Source organism: Equus przewalskii, chromosome 2, assembly GCF_037783145.1.
Source record: "Equus przewalskii isolate Varuska chromosome 2, EquPr2, whole genome shotgun sequence".
NCBI classification, from domain to species: Eukaryota; Metazoa; Chordata; class Mammalia; order Perissodactyla; family Equidae; genus Equus; species Equus przewalskii.
In genome coordinates, this window is record NC_091832.1 from 59882968 (window position 1) to 59902934 (window position 19967).

Sequence of the window (19967 nt, forward strand, 5' to 3'; positions counted from 1 at the left end):
CCTCTGTGTGATTCCGGCGAGGAGAAGGCGCAGGTGGAAGGGCTGCAGTGAAGACAGGGTGTTGGGAAGAGCTGGCACGAAGAGTTAAGAGACCCGGGGCATACCCAGCTCTGCACCAACTGGGCAGTGACCCTGGCCAGCCACTCCAGCTCCTGGACCTGCTGCTTTGTCTGTTTTAGGAAAAAATCGTGCTCCAATTGGTAAAGCCCTCTGACTGACAGCATATGATATGTCCCACATGGGCAGCTCCTTTAATATTTTATGTGATGTAATTCTGAGCCCCATTTCATCGTGGCAAGTCTATTCCTCTCCTCTCCCTTCTTCCGTGAGACTCATCACTCCCCAGGGCTGCTCCTTGCGCTCTGCTTTGCCCCTTGAAGTGGAGGCTGTCACCTCCTCTGGGGTCTGGGCTCCCAGGGTCACAGTCCCTGTAATGAAATTCACGCATGTCTCGATTGCAGTCTGTGATCGCATGTCTCTGCACAGTCTGTGATCGCATCCAGCCTCCCCCTGAAGGAGTCAGGTGGCCAGCACCACGAGTGCTTCAGAGACGCTGCAATAGCTTTGAATCTGTGAAGGAGTCCAGATCCCGTCCTTCCGCAAGGCTTCTTGGCCCTGACGCAATTTGTCCACCCCTCCTTAGCAATCGGGCCATGTAGGGGGCGAGGCGATGACAGTCTGCCGAGGCCAACAGTCCTGGCTCACTCTCTCCCAGAGGATCGGTTGCTGACTTGACCTTCATCTCCTTCCCTGAAAGGGACCACTCAGGCGGTTTTTCTCAGGGACACTCACTGTCTCCGCTGCTAGAAATAGAAGTGGCTGGAAACTTTGAACAGGAACTTGCTTTCAGAAAATCCAGTTCCTCCTCCCCTGCAACATTTTTCTGATGTTCCATTCAGCCTTGTCTTTCCTTAAAGATAGCAGAGCTTGGAGGCAACTTCAGGCTGGGGGGGAACAGGAGCAGGGGACAGGAGATGACGTTTTGTGTCCCTTTGTCTCCTGCAAGAAGCAGGCAATGGGGACCTCCTCCCTCCCTGCATCCAGCCTCCAGACTCTCCGGGGTTTCCATGTGCCCCTCCCTCTGTGGGCTGAGCTCTGGTCATTTGGCAGGCCCCCCTGAGGTGGCCTGCCACAGGCGGGTGGAAGGGATGGGTGGGCACAAGATCAGCAGGCTTTCCTCAAGCTAGGGTGTGGGCTCAGATGGGCTGTGGGGTGACCAGCAGGTCTCCTGCCTCCTGGGCCTTGGACCCGTTCCTGCTCTCTGAGTCTCGGACTCAGAAACTATGATTTCTGGGCCCTGTTTTAAGGATCGACCAGGGCATTATAAAAAAAGTGGGGGCTGCAGCGCAGGAAGGCGAGTCTATTTCATGTTCTCCAACTTGGTGCAAACTCACACTTGAACACTCCTCCCCCCTTTTGCTTTTTCTTGTGTCGTCTTTCTTTCTTAGGCTCCTCCCCTTTTCTCTCTCCCTTCCTCCCTCTCCCTCTCCTACCTTCTGTTTTCTGCTCCATGGTCGAGGGGAGCAGAGCCCAGGGCAGACTGGCCGGAATGTTGTGCCTTTAACCGAAAGACTAAAGTGCAGTGACCGACCTCTGGTGGCCACAGAGGGGCAGGGGGACATTTGACACAGGACGTGCCTGTGTGACCTCTCGGGACAAAGAAGCACCCATCTCGTGGTCCGTCTGGCTCCTCCTGGGGTCTGGCAGCAGGGGTCCCTTCCATGTCTCTGCAGGCAAAGGCCAGGTCTCCCACTTGTTCGATGTTGTACTCCATCTGTAAAAAGGTTTACACGTGACTCCCACACACAGATTTATACTTCATGTAATCTATTACTGAACGAATACATTATGCACATTTAAAGTGTATTAAAAGTAGAGGAGACAAGATTAGAGATAAATGGAAGTTCTCATCTTTTCTTCTCAGGCCCTACTGCGTCAACGTGGGCACTCCCAGGTGCCTGGACCACACCTGGAGTCTGCTGGCCCAGGTATCCGTGGGGCTACAGGCCGATGGGGTTTTGCAGGCCCCCCTAGTGAGGAGGGGAAGAGTGGTGGGTGGTCATTAGTATCTCCTCTGCTTGTGGGTACAGGGTAAGCCCTCACACCTGGATATTCAGTTTGGCCATGTAAGAAATGAGAGCAGAAGAGACGTGAGCACTGCTAGTGGATGCTCCAAGAGCCAGGGTGGAAGAAGAGGGGGACAAAGAGGAAAAGCAAGTGTCTCAGTTGGCCTGGGCTGCCATATAAAGTCCCACGGACTGAGAGGCTTAAACAGGCATTATATTCTCACAGCTCTGGAGGCTGGAGGTCTGAGATCAACGTGGCAGTGGGGTGATTTCTGGGCCCCTCTCCTTGTCTTGCAGACGGCTGTCTTCTCCCTGTGTCTTCAGGTGGTCTCTGTGTGTGTGTGTCCTAATATCTTCCTATAAGGACACCAGTCAGATTGATTAGGGCCCACCCCAATGAGCTCATTTTACCTTAATCACCTCTTCAAGGCCTTATCTCCAAATATAGTCACATTCTGAGGTACGGAGGGCTGGGCTTCAATATTTGAATGTTGAGGGGACACAATTCAGTCCGTGACAGCACGTGAAGCTGTTATCTCCAGGCAGCAGTGGCAGGCAGAGGTGCAGACGGAAGACCTCTTGAGAATTGCCCACTTAGGTGCTGCCGGCAGCCCCAGAGGGTGCCTGCCGAGCTTGCTGAAATCCAGCGCAGTTTCAGGATGAGCTCTGTGAATCTCTCTTCTAGCAGCCACTTCCCTGGCTCCTCCAATGGTTGTGTAGGCCCCTAATTCCCTGTATCCGCTCTTTCCCCTCTTGGAATGCGGAGAACTACTTCCGCTTTCCCACCAAACCCTGCCTGGTGCAGCTGGGACAGGGGAGGGAGCATCTGTCCTCCCCCAGCCTTGTGCTACCCCAAATGCAGCACCCTTCCAGGTGAGGCCGACAGTGCAGGGGGTAGGAGCCCCCGCTTCCGTGGCTGGGCCGGCCACCTGGGGAGCTGAGTCTCCTGGAGGGAGACAGGAGGTTGGCTTGTGGTTTCTAACTCAGATTTCCCGTGGGACTCTAGACGTTCTTTGGCAAGTCGTCCTTTCTTAGTCCCTCGGTCGTCCCTCCGTGGAGAAGGGGGCAGGAAGAAGAGCGATCAAGTTTAACAAACTGGTTTAGGAAATACAGTACGGTCCTGCAAATCGGAACCAGCCTCGCCAGGTTCTTTTCCAGGGAGTTTCCACGCGCTCCTGGCCCACCCCTGCCGGTCGGGGAAATGTCTCCAGTGAGCTTATCTCCCGGCAGTGAGTGGTGGATGACTGCTTTCCAGAGCCCTCCAACGTCTGAGGCTTCTCTTCCTGAATCGATTTCCTTTGGAGACCGCCTCGCTGTCTCCATCACTGTTTGCTTTGAGCCTGTGAACAGGGTATTTAAAAATAGCCAAGTCTGAGCGGTTCCCATCAGATAGGGTTCGCAGTTATGCTAGGACTGTTTGTGCCGGCCGGGCCGCCTTCGGCCGCACTGTCATCTTTCTCCTCCGCTCCCCCCACCACAGCCTTCTTCCCCCACCATCGAGACCGCAGACTTTGGGGAGCTGACAGAACGAATCAGGAAGGGGGAGATGCTTCTGCTCTTGCTGAGAAGCCAAAGGGAATCTAGTCAACTGAGTTCAAACCCCTTTCTAAATAAGATAGATAAGATCTGCGGGAGGCCCTGGAGACCACAGTTGTGACTGACGTCACCAGTCCATGAGGCACACACTTGGCTGGGGCCACTAGGCAGTGAATGTAGCATCAGGCTGTGTCTCTGAACAAAGAACCTGCACTGACTTCAAAATGTCACTTCCACTCCCCCCAAACTCTGATCATCGCCTTCTACTTACTCTCTCTTCCTCTGGACTCTCACCCAGCAGTTCCCAGATGGCACTAACTCCAGCCACAGACCCCCCCCCCCCCCACTCTAACACTGCTGTCACCCCCAACCCCATTTCCCTATGTCCTCTCTTCCCTCGTTACTCCACTTGGATTCCTTGGTCCAACACTATGATTGCTCCTTTGCAAAACACTTTGACTTTTGCCTTCCCCATCCTCCAGCGACCCTGCCTGGCACATGCCCTCTCCACTCTCTGCCTGGCCTGTGTCTGCACTGGGACAGCCAACCATTGCTGGGGAAAAAAGACACTCAATCGCATTCACCAGATTCGCTTCACATGTATGCCCACAAGCTTCAAATGGGCAACCGACACCGTCAGAAGATTCGACTACCCTTTGCTAATAAATTAACATGCCCGTTCTCTGAGATAATTATTTCAAAACTTCTTTCTTCTCAAACCTCCAATATTCCACCCCCACCAAGTCACTCTCCTATTTCATAGAAAAAACAGGAAGCATCCACTTGGACTCTCCTCCTCTTCCCACCAGAGATTGCCCTAACTCACGCATCTTCAGCCAAACCCCTGCCTTCCCTCTTGCTTCGGTGGAAGAAGGGTCCTTGCTCCTTGCCCAGCCCAACCTCTCCACTTACAGTTTGGCTCCGGTGCCCTCTCTCCTTCTCCAGAACTTCACTGGAATCACGCTCTTCTCTCTCCTGCACTGTCAAATTCTCCCTCTCTAACAGATCACTCCCATTGGCATATCTTAGATGCCAATACCTTTATTGTATATTTTTATTATTAACATTATTACTATAAATGCTACTTTATTATACATTTATTTTATTACATGTTGTTTCAAGAAAACAAAAAATCATTTTCTCGACTTTGTGTCTTTGTCCAGCTCCTATTTCTCTGCTCCCTTTATGGCAAGCTGACCTGAAAGAGTGGTCTCTCTTTGCCACCTGCATTTCTTCACCTTCCATTTTCCTCTTGACCCACACAACTGGCCTTCTGTCCTCACCTCTGGACTGAAATGGCTATTACAGTGAAAGGAATGACCGAATGAGCTCCACCGTGCTGAAGCCCATTATCTCCCTGTCTGTTTCCTCCTCGATTTCTCAGCAGCATTTGATACTGACGACTCTCTTTTCTTAAGACTCCCCGACACTCCTCATCTGGTTTCCCTTCTGCTTTCCTAGCTGTTCTTTCTCAGTCTCCTCTGACGGTTCCTCCTTCTCTATCAAACCTCCAGATGTTGGAGCATCCTTCTCTTCTATGTCTACACCCTACTCCGAGAGGAGTTTATCCAAGTACTGTGCTTTTAATATCATCCAAACACCCAAATATATGTCTCCAACATCGGCCCTTCCCTGGAGTCCAGGTCCTTTTATCCAAGCACCTACTCACCCCTACTTGGATGTCTAATAGACGTTTAAATGTAACATGGCTAAGACAGAACTGCTCATGCTGCCCCTCTGCCCCTAATCATGCTCCCCTCAAACTCTCTCCATCTCAGTAAATGGTCCCCTCTCCATCCCGCTGCTGGCCAGAAGCCCATCCTTAATTCTTCCATTTCCTTCCCACCCTACATCCAACCTATCAGTGTGTCCTGTTGGCTTGACCTCCAAAGTACATCCCAAAGTAAATCCCAAATCAGACTATTTGTTGCCCCCTCCACAGTTGCTATCCACATCCACATCACTCCCATGTCCACTGTAATGGCCTCCTAATTCCTCTTGTGGACTCCACCCACTCTCGCCCCACTCCCCTGTACTTTCTACATAGGTCTTGCTAACATTTAAATCAGATCCTATATCATTCCCCTGGTCAAAAAGCTCAAGACACTTTGTGCACAACCTAAATAAAACCCAGACTCCCTACTCTGACCCACGAGGCTGACATGATTGGCCCGTCTCTGCAGCTCCCCTCCCACCGCATCCCTGCCCTCCTGCTGCCCTGCAGATCATGCTCCTTCCTGCCTCAGAATCTGGGGCCTCGGTTATCTATCCGGAACACACTTTCTCCTGATTGCATGGCTGCAGTTTCAGCTGAAATAGCACCTTCTCAGAGGAGCCTTCCCTGACCGGGGGTAAAAGCAGCCCCTCCCACACACTAGGCTGTTGTCACATTTTATATTCTCTGTGGCACTTAAAATTATTTGTTTGGAGGCCAAATTAGAGCAGTTTCCCTTTGGGCTAAAAAAGTGTCTGTGTGGTCCCATCTGCAGGGGTGGGAAGGCCCCGTGCTTCCTCAGTCCCTCTGAACCACACGGCCTATGGCGATGGCGGGTTTCCACGTGCCCACTTCACCTCTCACCTCATAACACAGACTCCATGTGGCCAGTTTACACCATGGGCTCTTCGCAGGAAACAGATCCTCGTCACTCATCCTCTGGGCGTAGGCAGGTGATATAACCTCAAGGGACTGCCAGAGAGCCCCTCTTCATCCGTTCTTCCTCAAGACGGGATTTCTAACATGTGTTTTGATCCTCCGAATGGGCCTCTCCTGATAACACTGATAGAAGCGCTCAAAACAATGCCTTCCCTTGCCCGCTTTGTCCTCTTGAAGATTTCTGGAAGTGTCTGGAACCACCGTGTCAGTCTCCCGGGGTAGATTCCTGGGCCCCATGTCACAGCTACACACCCAGTCCCTGAGGTGGAGCCCAGGGGTTTTCCTGGGCACATGCACTTGCAATGGGCGCCCAGGTGATTCTCACGCAGACTGGATGCTGAGGCTGAAAAAGTTTAAGGCACTAGCTCTGCTCAGAGCGTGGTAGTGCTAAGCGCCATCCTTCCACGAGGGAATTGTGACGTGACAGACATGTCCTGTGGGTCCACTGTCCAGGCGTTGCTTGAGGTGGGCCCAGATATCCTGAATCCAGTCAGAGCCACCTTTGGAAGGGGCTGTTGTAGGAGAGAATGGATTTACAGGAATAATGGCTGTGTGTCTCTTCACTCCACATCTTGACCTCACTTAGCCCACGCTGGGAAGCTCCTGATGGCAGCCACCACCAAGCAGCCCTCCTTGGAGGAAGCCTCGATAAAGGAGGAAGCATGACTAGAGTGAGTCCATGCCTTCCTCCCACACCTCCATTCGAGGGTTGATTGCTCAAGTCTTTCTTTCCTTTTCTTTCTGTCTTTCTCCCTCCCTCCCTTCCTCCTTTCCTTCCATCCTCTTCTCTCTTCCTCTCCTCCCACCCTCCTCCCCTCCTTCCCTCTCTCTTTCTTTCCATTAAGTGCTTGGCCCTGTGTGAGCTGTCACAAGAACAAGGTAAAAGGAAATAAACTTCTCTTTATATAGATATCTTCTTTTGAAACATTTTTTATTTCACTTTTTCTAACAGCAATATAGAAACAAATAATCATAAAAAATAAAATTATAAACTGTTTATCGATTATGTAATAGCACTTGGTATTGCTACAGGGAGGAGGCGAGGGGTTGGTCAGGCCGTGTGAAGCCTGCCCAGCTCTCCGGGCCTCTGTGATCACTGCCGAGCCCACGAAGGCATCAGACGTTACGCGGCAGCAGTGTCAATGGAGACTTCACGCTTTACACCCAGGGGACCTTGGGGATGGCAGAGAGAGGGGTAGATAATGAGTAAAACTGGAAACAGTATTGTATACATGTGGTAAGCCAGAAGGTTGCCCTGGGGAGCTGGCAAGGAGGGTTAGGTTGCAGCCAACTCACAGACATCTCTTGACCCACACAAAGCAGGGACTTCACAAAGCTGAATCGACTTGGTTAGTTGTTTGTGTTCACTGTGGAGACAAGGGAGCTAACAGACACTAGACGACGAGTAAGAAAACACAGCTCTCTCTCCCCTCCTATGCTCTTCTTGGATCCCCTCCTCTTTCTCCTCCTTCCTTATCCCCAAATAAAATTCTCTTAGGATGGACTAAGCAAAATAGCTGAGACATCTAACCTGCCCAAAAAGGTGTGTCTTGACCTCACTTTCCTTTCAGAACACAGAGAAAGGAAGGAAGCATTAGGTTAACTGAACAACTAAATCGCCCAGTTGACTCCAATTCAATTGGGTTGATGAAATTCAACTAAATCATTCAGCTTTAGGTAAATCCAACTTTTTCAGTTACTGTAATAATTGATTTCTAGAAAAGAAAAAAATCAGTTTGGCATCTCTGTCAGAACATGGAGTGAGCTTTCCTGTGAGGGTTTGAGTATGTGTACGCATGTGTCTCTATAGAGTGAGTGGTGAGCGTGCGTAGTAGGGCAGCCTGATATCCCACAGCCTCGAGGACTCGTCTGGAAGGAGCCTCTGCAGGACTTGGCGGCGCTGTACCTAATCCCTGAGGAGGGACGTCACGGGGTAGAGAAAATCTCCCTCCTGTCCTGCCTGTGGGGGAACAGGCCTGAGGGGCCTGGCCTTCCACGGAGCTCTTCTCTGGGGAAGAGTCCTGTGGGCCTCAAACTTCTGTCACTGGTCAGAGTCGGGCTGAAAACAAATCTTGGCTATGTGGTTATACTTCCTTTGAAGGAAGCATAAACCCCTGGCTCTTTGAAATCACAAGGGAGAGACCAGTTCTTTTCTGTCTGACGAGGGACCATTCATTTGCATCCTCCCACTTCCGGCCCACAAAAGAAAAGCAACGTTTCCCAAGGTGGGTCATGGTGTGAATGTGAGTGTGCGTGGGCCCCACTGAGGTTACACAGGAAGATGAACCATGAAAGGCAGAGCAGCAGGATGCCTTCCTTGCCCCACAGGCTTGTGATTGGCAATACACATGCTGTGGGCCCGCTGGCCAGGCATTGCTCTGAGTTTGGCCCCAATATTCTGAATTGCAAAGTGGGAGGTGTGCACAAGGGCTGAATGAAGTGGAGAGAAGAGGGGTTGGCAGTTTGTGGATTTGGCAAAAGAGTAGGACCATCTTTGGGGTTCAAGTTCACTGATACATGATCTGTCTAGGTATTATTAGTAATGATTCCACACATCAATCTTCTACAGCTACTAAAGAGCTGTGTAACCTGAGGGAAGTCACTCTCCTTCCCTGGCTTCACTTTACTCCTTTATGAATGGGAGGCTTGAGTAGATGACGTCAAAGGTCAAACTCCCCAGCTGGCGGGGGATCCTCCTCCACATAGCCTTCTACCAGTTTAACCTCCCTAAGCTGTGGAGGCCTCAGTCCTCACCTTGCTGATGTCACACTTGTCATTAGGAAGAAACTTTTAAAACCAAATCCTGAACCTTTGTACTTGACCTACCCAACTGGTTCACCATTCGGACAAAAATCAAAGTTATTAACAAGTTAGCAACAGGTTAGTATCAGTCTGACTCAATTAAAATTAGTCTTTGAAGTCAGGCACAGAATCTCAGAGGAGGCTCAGGGCCAGCATCTTGGCTCCCTGGAGTCTTTCTGGGGAGGGCAAGAAGTTGATGTAGGTGACACAGTTGGAGTCCACCAGGAGGCCTCTGCTGGCCCCCTGGGGGCATCCTGTCATGGGAAACTTACTGACGACCTGCCTCGTTCAGTCGCCCATGGTCTCCTAGGCACTCCCCGGGGTTTTGGGGTGGCGGCAGAGGGGCTCTTTGGAGACTGGACTGGTGCATGTGGCCAGGGCAGGCAACAGAGCGCATCTGTGCTTGCTCCACCCACGCTACACTGGTGTGTCCTGGCACACGCCAGAAACCATTTACACAGCACCTGTAGTGCCAAGGTAAAGACTGATGGCAGCCCGGACCTCCCACTCAGCGGGGCACTGCCTGCCAGCTGTGGGGCCTGTGTCCCTAAGCTGCACTTTGTTATTCCTTTTCTGGTGGGTCCCTGTCAGACATATCTAATCACCTCTTCCTGGGGGCTCAGTGCCCTTAAGGAAGCCTTCTGCAAAAATCACAGCTTTTGTGGGGGCCCCGTGGGATCCCAGTTCATAGCACCAGTGACTCCGGGAAACAGGAATGTGGATCACTGAGGGGAGGACCGACGTGTTGTGCTGGGAACACAGGCCTCACCGAACATCTGGGTGGAGTGGCCCTTCTGCAGAACGCTTTGGGGATTAAGCAAGAGCCAGTCATGGGGGCGTCGAGCTCCACAGCTGGGGCCCCTGAGAGAGCACCTGCTGACGGGTCCTGGGGGCCCACGGTTCACATTGCAGGGAAGCCCTGCCTCTGGGGAGACCCACTTGGGATAACTTGGCCTCAACACCCTTCCCATGCCCCCTCCCCGCCTCCCAAACCCTCTGTTCTGGCTCCTCTGCCCCTTCTAGGGCTTCTCAGCAGAGAGAGAACCTCCGGGAGTTGATGTTCATCTTGGTGACTCCAATGAGCTTGAGTGGCGTGGAGAGACTGAAGGAGGAGGCAAGTGGGGAGTCGCAGAAGAGGTCAGATAGCTCGTCCCGCTCCTCCAGCTCGTAGGTGGCGTCATTGAGCATCCTCCTGTGGAGGTCGCACGTCTGCTCGATCTTCAGCTTGTTGATGTCACTGCGCAGGCGCATGAGCTGTCTGGCCAGCTGCTGGTCCTGCAGCCGCATCTCCGTCTGGAAGGGAGGAGGAGGCATCAGCACCAAGCTGGGTGAGGGGGGCTGCAGCTCCATACTCCCTGATAAGCACAGACCTGTTAATAGGAGACCTAACTAATGGCTTGCCTCATCGATTGACCCACCTGGAGATATTAGCAGGTTCCCAGCTCAAAGAGGTGAAAAGAAACACAGTGAGGTGACAAATGAGGACGTACTTGCCAAACTATACTTTGTGCTAGGCTGGACACTGTCTAAATCCTCTGGAAGAGGTGCAGTCAGTCCTGGCTCTCAGGTATTTCCAGCTCAGTCTCATTGTGCACAGATGGAGTAAGAGTATAAAGAATGCATGGGAATGACAAATACCAAACTCAGATACCAAATACCAAACAAATACCAAACCTCTGTGCAGGAAGGAAGAAATGTGATTGGGGAAGGGGTTTGGGTTGCCACACAAAATACCGCAGACAAGGTGGCTTAAATAAGGGATATTTTTCACAGTTCTGGAGGTTAGGAAGTCCAAGATCAAGGCCGATTCAGTTCCCTCTTTCTGACTTGCAGACAGCCACCTTTTCACTGTGTCCTCATAGGATAGAGAGAGAAAGCTCTGGTCTCTCTCTCTTTTTAAAAGGACACTAATCGCATCATGGGTGCCCAACCCTCATGACCTCAAAATCTAATCCCCTCCCAAAGACCCCACTTCCAAATACCATCATATTGGGGGTTAGGGTTTCACAAACATTCAGTCCATATTAACACGCAACAGTCAATCTCTGCTACAACTCTGTGAAGTAACATTACCATCATCCACAATTTATAGATGAAGAGATGGAGACACAGCAAAGCAAGTCACTGTGTCAAGTCACAAAGCTAATGCATGGCAGAGCCGGGATTAGGAACCCAGAAAATGAGACTCCAGAACCCAAACTATTGACAACTAAGTTCTTCTCCCTCTTTGGGTAGAGTTGGAATGTGGGGTATGGAGCTAGTTCTGTGCTCAGGGACCTACTAGAAGGTTCATGATACTTTTAGTGCCTCAATGTTTCCTGTTGAAGAAGGGATGTGGTAATAATGCCTCACCTGGTCTAACATTTACAGTTTCCAAAATCCATCTGCATGTTAACCTTGTCAGACCTGCACAGCTCGCCCTGAGTTACCAGCAGGGCAGTTTGGTTGAATGTTTTACAAGCTGGAAGAGTTTCAACGAGTTGCTGTGGCAGACATGGGCTTCAGAGCTCACGGAATCTCTTCAGGCTCCTAATGCAGAGCATTTTCCAATAACAATGCTTCGTCACTAAGACAGGACACCAGCTGGCCCTACCAGACACGAGATCCAACTTCTCCTTGCCATTTACTCTGCCGATGCTTGCAAGTGGTCATTGTTTTAGTATTTTTGTGTCTTCATGCTCAGCTGTGTCATTCACCTGGTGCTTGGAGCCAAACTGATTTAGAAAAAGTCAACCATGAGATCCCAGAGGGCCCCTCCATGTGGTTATGAAAATTAATGCAAATGTTCTCACTCCCCGCTCCCCTCCCCCCATTCAGGTATGGAATGGAGTGCATTGCAGGGTGGAGAAATAAGCAACTTCACTAGGAAGCATTTCGTTGTTCTTTTTTTCCTCTCTTATTTTTTATGTGCTTCTACAGATGTCTTTTATCCCAATTTTACAAATGAGAAAAATCATGATAGAAAGTCTTGCTTGGGGATGAGCAAAGTATTTAAGGGAAAAATTGGGATGAAAATTCACAGCCTCGAGTTCATTAGTTTGCTTCTCAACTCTTGGACATAATGTTACTTTATTGACAATCAGAAATTCTATTGATTGAGAATAGCACCAAATTAATGATGGCAGGCTAGCCACAGGGCAGTTAGTCATTCATTCATTTATTTGGAGCCCCTGGTCATGCCTGGAACTGAGCTGGGTGCTGCCAAAGCCATTTTAAAGGAGATAAGGGTCAAATTTGTCTGAAAGGCAATGCAGCTCACACCCACGGCTTTATTTAATATGGTTTTCTGGGAGTTTTGCTCAAACTACCTCCCTTTGGAGTATTCTGTAATTTGAAGATAGATCTCTTTGAAAGCTAGTCACCCTATGGTTTAGATTTGAACTTTGGCCTCAGGAATTGGATCTCAGGTCTCAAGAAAGTCCTTTAAAGTTGGCGAATTGCAAGTTTGAGAAGATGTCTGGGAGTATCTGTGAGATGCAGCCTACAGTGGGTACTTGGTGTGGAGAGGGGGCTATTTTTCTATGGCCAATAGACCCACTCAAATGTCAGAGAACAATTTAGGCTTTGATGGCCGTCAGAGCCAGCTGGAAGGGGTGAGAGTGAGGCCCATGTCCAGTTTCCTTTGACTGGACACAGGCTACCTCGGTGGAGCCACCTCTCACACTGCTTGTTGGATGCATTCAACTCTGCAAAAGAAGTAAAACCACATTTTCCATAGGGATGGCGATGCTGGTCATTCTACTTGTTCCTGCCCCAAAGGAACATGAGCAGGGGGCTGGGACCCCGCTGCTTCCTCAGAAGGCCTTGGCTCTGAGGGCATCTCATAGTGTGAGCATCCTGCCTTAGGACTCCCTAGGAATATATATTTTGTTCCGAGCCCTGAATCAACTACTTCATCTGACGCTCAAAGAAAACAGTGTTTGTTACAGTGCTACAAGGAAAACCAGCGGTGTTGGCTCTATTCTCACCTACTCTGTGGGCCACACAGGGATTTCCAAGGGTGACTTTACACCTTAAACCTTAATTTGAGTCCTTGCTTAATAGGTAACTCTGCTATAATTAAGTCAAATCCATATAGGAACGAGTTCTCACAGCCTCCAAAGAAACCTGAGCAAAATGCGCAGGGCTAAGAGGCTTTTTTTTCACAGATTTTTTTTTCAGTTGTGGTAAAACACATTTAACCTAAAATTTGCCATCTTAACCATTTGGAAGTGCACAGTTGAATGGCATTAAACGCAATCACACTGTTGCGCAACCGTCACCACCATCCATCCCCCGAACTTAGGCATCTTCCCAAACTGAAATGCTGTCCCCATTGAACACCAGCTCCCTGTTCCCTCCTCCCCGAGCCCCCGGCCACCTCCAGTCTACTCCACCTCTATGACTCTGACTACTCTAGATACCTCATCGAAGTGGAATCATACAATATTTGTCTTTTTGTGCCTGGTTTATGTCACTTTGCACAATGTCCTCAAGGTTCATACAGCTAAGAGGCTTTTTATAAGTGGAACATTTTTGGGAAGTTTGAATGAAGGTCTGTCTTTGCTGAGCGTGTTTAGAGTAAGTCAGAAAAACGCGGTTCCCGCAGAGGGCTGTGATGCCGTTAGGAGAGGAGAGTCCCGCTTGGACAGGGAGTTCCTCCTTCCTTCTTCTCTTTTTTCTGCCACGAGGACACTGGGGCGGAGACGATAACACACTCCTGTCATCTGGCACACCCTTCAGATGCACTTTACATGCAATGTTTCACTGCATCTTCCACAACTCTAGATGATATGTATCTTGATCTGTTTTATGGATGAGGAAACTGACCCAGAGAAGTTAAAGAACTACCCAGGATCAGCCAGCTTGTGCTGGGGGCACTTGGGTCACACCTGGGGTCTGACAGCCCAGAGCTGGTGGCTTCTCCATGGCTCCTATCTACCCGGAAGTGGGGTGGGTCCCCGAGGCAGCAGAAGTGGGAAAGCCACTGCTTTGGAGTTAGAATGTGAGTTCAAGCCGAACGCCACTCCTTGCTAGGCGTGCAGCTTTGGGCAAGTCACTCACACTCCTAGAACTGCTGTCTCTTCTTCCACAGAAAAGGCCTATTCTAAGGACTGTGAGAAGCAAATTAGATAATAAGTAATATGCCATACAAGCTGAACAATGCTGGTCAAATAAAGGGAAGAAGTTCACCATTTACGTTCTTTCTCTTCAAGCCAGGGTTCTGAGTGGGGAAACTGGCCAGGTCCTCCCACTTTTAAGCTTTTATTAAAGAGACAGGGACGCTGGCCCTAAAACCTGGCCCAGGGACTCAGCTATCAACAGGAGTTTAATGCTCCCCCTGGCAAAGGCTCAAATGTAGGACGTGCGGATTCCCAATCCTCCCTCCCAGGGTGGCCTGTTGCCCTTGTGGGATAAAAGCGTTTGCAGGTTCTCAGAGGTGCGGCCTGTAATTCCGGCAATCCTGTAATTAGGGCAGAGTGTTTGGTGAAGGGGGAGACTCAGCATTGTAGGGAAGGGCGTGTTCCCACGGGGTGAGGAGCACACGAAGGGGGTAGCAGACATCAGGGCCTCATTGCAGTAGCTGTGCTTGTGGTCTGTGCTTGGCTGTAGTTTGTTTCTTTGAGTTTGGTTGAATCAGACAAGAACGCCTCTTAGGAGAGTCCGGTTGTTTCTTAAGGTAGAAGGTGAATCCCCAAGGGCGGGATTAAGTAATTCAAGGAAGTAATTAAACTGCTCTGCAGGAGGAGGAGGTTTCCTCAGCTTTGCTTGGCAAGATGGGGGGTGGTGAGGACCCTGGGGGAGAGGACACAGGAGGCTCCGGGGGGGGGGGGGAAGGGCAAGGGAGGAAACCCGGGAGGATGGAGAGCCGAGGAAATTCAGAGGACAGAAATAGTTACTATGACTGTGTCAGGGGTTTGCTGTGGGGTCTCTTTAGCCGGGTCTCCTGGGGCACTAGAGATCTCCTGGGGAGCCGGAAAAGGGGCTGACTCCTCCCTCTGGGCAGAGTGGAATAAAAACAAGGCTGCAGTAAAATGATGTGGAGGACAGTATGGTGGTTCCTCAAAAAATTAAACACAGAATTACGATATGATCTAGCAATCCCATTTGTGGGCCTATATCCACAAGAATTGTAGTCAGGGACCTGAACAGATACTTGCACACCCCTGTTCATAGCAGCCGTATTCACAACAGCCAAAAGGCGGAAGCAACCCCAGCGTCCGCTGATGGATGAATAGATAAACAATGTGGTATATCCACACAATGCAATATTATTATAGCCTTAAAAAGGAAGGAAATTCTGACACATCCTACAACATGGATGAACCTTGAGTGCATTATGCTAAGTGAAATAAGCCAGTCTCAAAAGGACAAATACTGTATGATTCCATGTATTTGAGGCTCCTGGAGGGGTCGACTCATAGAGACAGAAAGTAGAATGGTGGTTGCCAGGGGCAGGGGGAGGGGGAGAGGGGAGTGAGTGTGGGGACAGAGTTTCAGTTTGGGAAGATGAGAAAGTTCTGGAGATGGATGGCAGTGATGGTTGCACAATAACGTGAATGTACTTAATGAATTATACACTTCAAAATGGCTAAAATGGTAAATTTTATCATATGTGTATTTTACCACAATTTAAAAACAACAACAAAAGCTGCAAATTTGGGGTGATCACCCAAACCTGGTTTGCCCAGGACCTTCCTGGTTTTACCCCTCAAAGTCCCACATCCTGGAAAGCTCTTCAGTCCCAGGCAAACAGGGATGGTTGGTCACCCTACTGCAGCAAGTGTGGCTGCAGGCATTGGCGACTGGGGACCCATCCTAGACCATCAGGGATCTGTGTGATACGTTCTTTACTTGAGTAGCACTGGGAACTGACTAGATCCTGAAGGAGGCGGAGTGGTCTGGGAGGCTGAAGGCATCTCCAAGGAGGGTTAGAGGAACAGCGGCCACAGAAGGAGGGGCTCAGACCGACTGCCAAGGAGAGCGAGCACTGTGTCCTTTGCCACAACCCCTGCAGCATTTGGGAGAAGCAGCATTCCTGTGGAAACCTGGAGAACTTGATTTCCTTCCTCAGCATCCTTTGTCCTCATGCTCTGTGTTCACCTGCTCCGTCCGAGATACCGAATGATCTCTTGGCTTTCCAGGGCGGCAAATGCCTTTCTTCCTAGCTGCCAATGGGATCTGCTGGAATACTTTCTGGAGTCTGATATCTACGGGTCAAAAATGTCCTGAAGATTTTAGGAGTTAAAAAAAAATGAAGGACATATAAATATGAGACCATCAGGAGCACAAGGAGCAGCTCTTCCACAGGTGCCACCTCTACCCGCTGCAGCCTCTGCCTCCGAGGCTGAGCGCAGACGCATGGGCTGTCACACAGACCCTTCTCTTCCCACCAAAGTCTTCCCCAGAGCCCAATTCCTGATCTGCTTTGCTTCTATTCTCTAGCTCTTCGTTTTCTGGAGAATTCTGCCTGTGAAAGTGTCTATTCTCTTAGTTGGGAGAAACAAGACAGTGACAGTGGCTTGAGACATGACCCTGTGAAAATCTGAAAGCATACGTGCCGCAGAGATTTCCGAATGTGTCTTTAAAGCTTGCCGAAGAGAAATCCCAGTGCCCAGGGACCAACCAGAGGGGAACGAAGGAGCAGAATTGGAGAGTGTCCTCATCAGCACAGATCAGGGCAGACAGAAAAAATCCCAAGGTGATCAAGGACATTTTGTCTCGTCTCTATTTCTGAGGCTCGTCTCGAAGCTAGCCCAGCCCAACAACTACAATTACCTCTGACTGACGTTGGAGAGAGACCGGGTACCCAATCCAGGCCATTTTCTCAGCCGTGCGTGAAGGGACAGAAGACGGTCCGTTCTCTGTGAGACTTAATCCTTGGACCTTGGAAATAGTTTTTGTAACATGTCACATGATTTATTCAACTGAACTGAAAGGTCCAGCTTATTGTTTTAATCAGTGTCGTATAGGAACATAACACTGATTAGAAGCCTGGATAAAATACTATTCATTATTTGATCTTGGGTTTGGCCTCTGAGAGAGAGCCAGAAAAATGCTGATAGGAAAGAAAGCGAGCGGTGTCATTGAAATGTGCTGCTGGATGGTAACTTTAGATTCTGGGAAAAATATTTTTAAAAAATCTTTTCAAACACCCCTAAAACCAAACTGTGTTTGTGAATTGATTTCCAGGGAAAGCTGTCGACTCAGATGAGGCTGGAACATGTTTCTTGGAGGTCTCTACTGTGGAGGCAGCAGGTCAGTGCGTCTGGAAAGCAGAGGCCACATTCATGGCTGTCATGTGCTCTGCAGCCTCTAGCCTTGGGCCAGTGCAGGTGCCAGGCTGGTTCAGGGTTCTCTTGGATGCCCTCAGCCCGGCGTGTGGGTGGGTGAGAGGGCACCATGGCTTCCATCCCCTGGGCAGGAGATGATTTGTCTGTCTGGCTGGGCTCCTCCAAGGGGCTCTTATGGTCTCCTTGGAGCCCCCGTCTGCTGGGAGGGAAAATCAGAGTAGAGCCCCAGAGCTAGGGCAGAGAGGAGGAGGCACTTCAGGCCCCGCCAGGGACAATCCGTCTTCTACAGCAAGCGTCAAGTTCTACATATATGAAACAGTCTTTGATTTTCAAACTTGGAAGGTCCTAGGCCCAACTGCCATCTTCACTGGGAAGGCTGGCCTTTGGGAAGGACCAGCTGGTGCATTCTGAAGGGCCCCCAGATCTGTCCTCAGAGGCTCTGGGTTCTAACCTGCTGGGGTCTGAATGTTTGTGTCCCCCTGCAAATTCATATTTTGAAATCCTAACCCCTAATATGATGGTATTAGGAAGTGGGCCTTCCGGAGGTGATTAGGTCATGAGGGAGGAGCCCTTGTGATGGGATTTGTGCTCTTATAAGAGAGACCCCAGAGAGCTCCTTTGTCCCTTCCACCATGTGAGGACATAGTGAGAAATCTGTGACCTGGAAGAGGGCCCTCTCCTGGCCATGCCCGTACCAAGTCTTCTAGCCTCCAGACTGTAAGAATTAAATGTCTATAGTTTAGGCCACCTAGGCTGTGGTACTTTGTTGTCGTAGCCTGGACAGACTAAGATGCAGTTCCAGTTCAGCCCCTGAAGAGATGAGTGCCTCTGGGCACTTTGTGGAAGGGGAGGCTGATCACCCCCCACACCTCATAAACTGCATCCCAGATGTGAGTGGGGCTTGGAAACTGTACACTCAGGAAAGGGAGAAAGGAATTCTGTGCCCGAAACCAAGAGCAGAAGAGACAGGCCTGGAAAGACAGGCCTGGATTAGCATGCCCAAAGTCACCTCTCACCCCACAGCTTGGCCTCCTGGCCAGCCTCCTCCCTGTCTCCCTTCCCACTCTACACCTGGTCCCACATGCAAGAGGCCGATGGGCAGGTCTCTCCCCTTCTTCAAACCTTTCAAAGGCACAACAGGAAACTCTTGGCTCCTGCTCTCCCCACCCTTGCTCTCCCATTCTGAGCCTCTCGCCCCCATGGCAGCCACATTGGGTCTTTGTCCCCTCCCCTAGAACCACTCTTCCCACCCCATCATTCTTCAGGCTCAGCTTAGCCTTTGCCCCCGATCCCTGCAGGTTGGGTGACACCCCCACCAAGAGTGTCTCCTTGCACAGCACCTACACACGGCGTTGTGCTTGTTTCATCATCTGTCTCCCCACCACTGTGGAGAGGCAGCGAGTAGAATGAGCAAAGCATCAGGTAGTGGGTTCAAAGTCCCTCTCTACCCCCCACTGGTGGGGTGACTGGGCAAGTTGCTCAAGCTGTCTGAGCCTCAATTTCCTCATTTGCGAAATGGGCATAGTAATAATACCCGGTCTGGGAACTAAATAAATAAAACATATCTAAGACACTTGGTACCATACATGGGGTTCCATATATTTTAGTTCTACTTTTTCCTTCTTTATAATCAGAACCACAGAGCTAAGCATTCAATTTTTGTTATTACTTCCCATGTGACATTCCCATCTCTTCTAGATTATATGAGTTCTTCCGTGCGGAGGCCCTGATTCTTCCTGACTCCCCAACAGTGCCCGGAGTAGAGCTAGTCACCAACCCAAGCTTTGCAAACACTTCCTGGATGCTTACTGACACCTGACACCTGTGTCGCTCTTCACTCTTTACCAAGCACTGCCAGTGGGGTTGGTAGAGCAGTGTTAGCATCTCCATCATCAAGTGTCTGGTCCAGCATCACAGAGCTAGTAACGGATTTGAAATGGAGGCAGGGGACCCTCCCAAGCATAGATGTCTTTAGCTTGGACATGATGAGGTCCAGGCCCACCAGGGTGGGGCCAGGGCCTTCCCTAACTTCCCTGCCACTGCCCTGGACAGAAAGTGGGGGCCTTGTTGGGCCAACAGCCAGTCCTGGGACTGTGCCGCTCATGCCAGGCTACTGGAGTGGGGCCCATCGCATGGCTATTACCACTGGGCCCCCAGCAAGATGGCAGGGAAGTCTGGCTCCTTCACCTCTCCACCCTGCTGGGTGTCTCTGGGCAAAAGAGCGGACAGTGAGAAGACATCCCTGGCAGAGACCATCTGCCTGCTCTGCTGTGAGCTCCTTGCATTGCCTTCTGAACTTCCACATGCAGGAAGTACTGACCATCCCAGGCTTCACTGTACTTCCTTAAGTGATTGCCTTGAGATCAGTTGACCAGGGCAGTTGTTAAATGTGAACAAAAGGTGCTGAGGTGCCCTGGCATCCTTACAGAGCCCTCAGAAGACCCCTGGAGCACCAATGTTGGGAATTCTAGACTTTTCTTGGGTTCTGGGCTTCCCAGCCCAGAAACTGATGGAGAGGGAGTTTCACATCTGATGCTGAGGGAGCCCAGAACAAGCCAGTAACATTAGCTGACCAAGAGTGAGGAAGAGCTGCTGGTGGGATGAGTCCTCCGCGGACGTGGGTCTTGCATGAGTAAT

At 50.4% G+C, this 19967-nt stretch overlaps 1 protein-coding gene across 2 annotated transcripts in view; it reads right to left on the bottom strand.

The window, feature by feature from the left end:
• Positions 1 to 7167: 7167 nt before the first annotated feature.
• The window catches only part of FAM167A (family with sequence similarity 167 member A), a 41577-nt gene continuing 28777 nt past the window's right edge, over positions 7168 to 19967 (bottom strand). For both annotated transcript variants that reach the window (XM_008541534.2, XM_070611421.1), the window contains exon 4: positions 7168 to 10350. In XM_008541534.2, the coding sequence (XP_008539756.1) occupies positions 10087 to 10350 (264 nt within the window). In that variant the 3' untranslated portion in view covers positions 7168 to 10086. The remainder of the gene's footprint in view (positions 10351 to 19967) is intronic.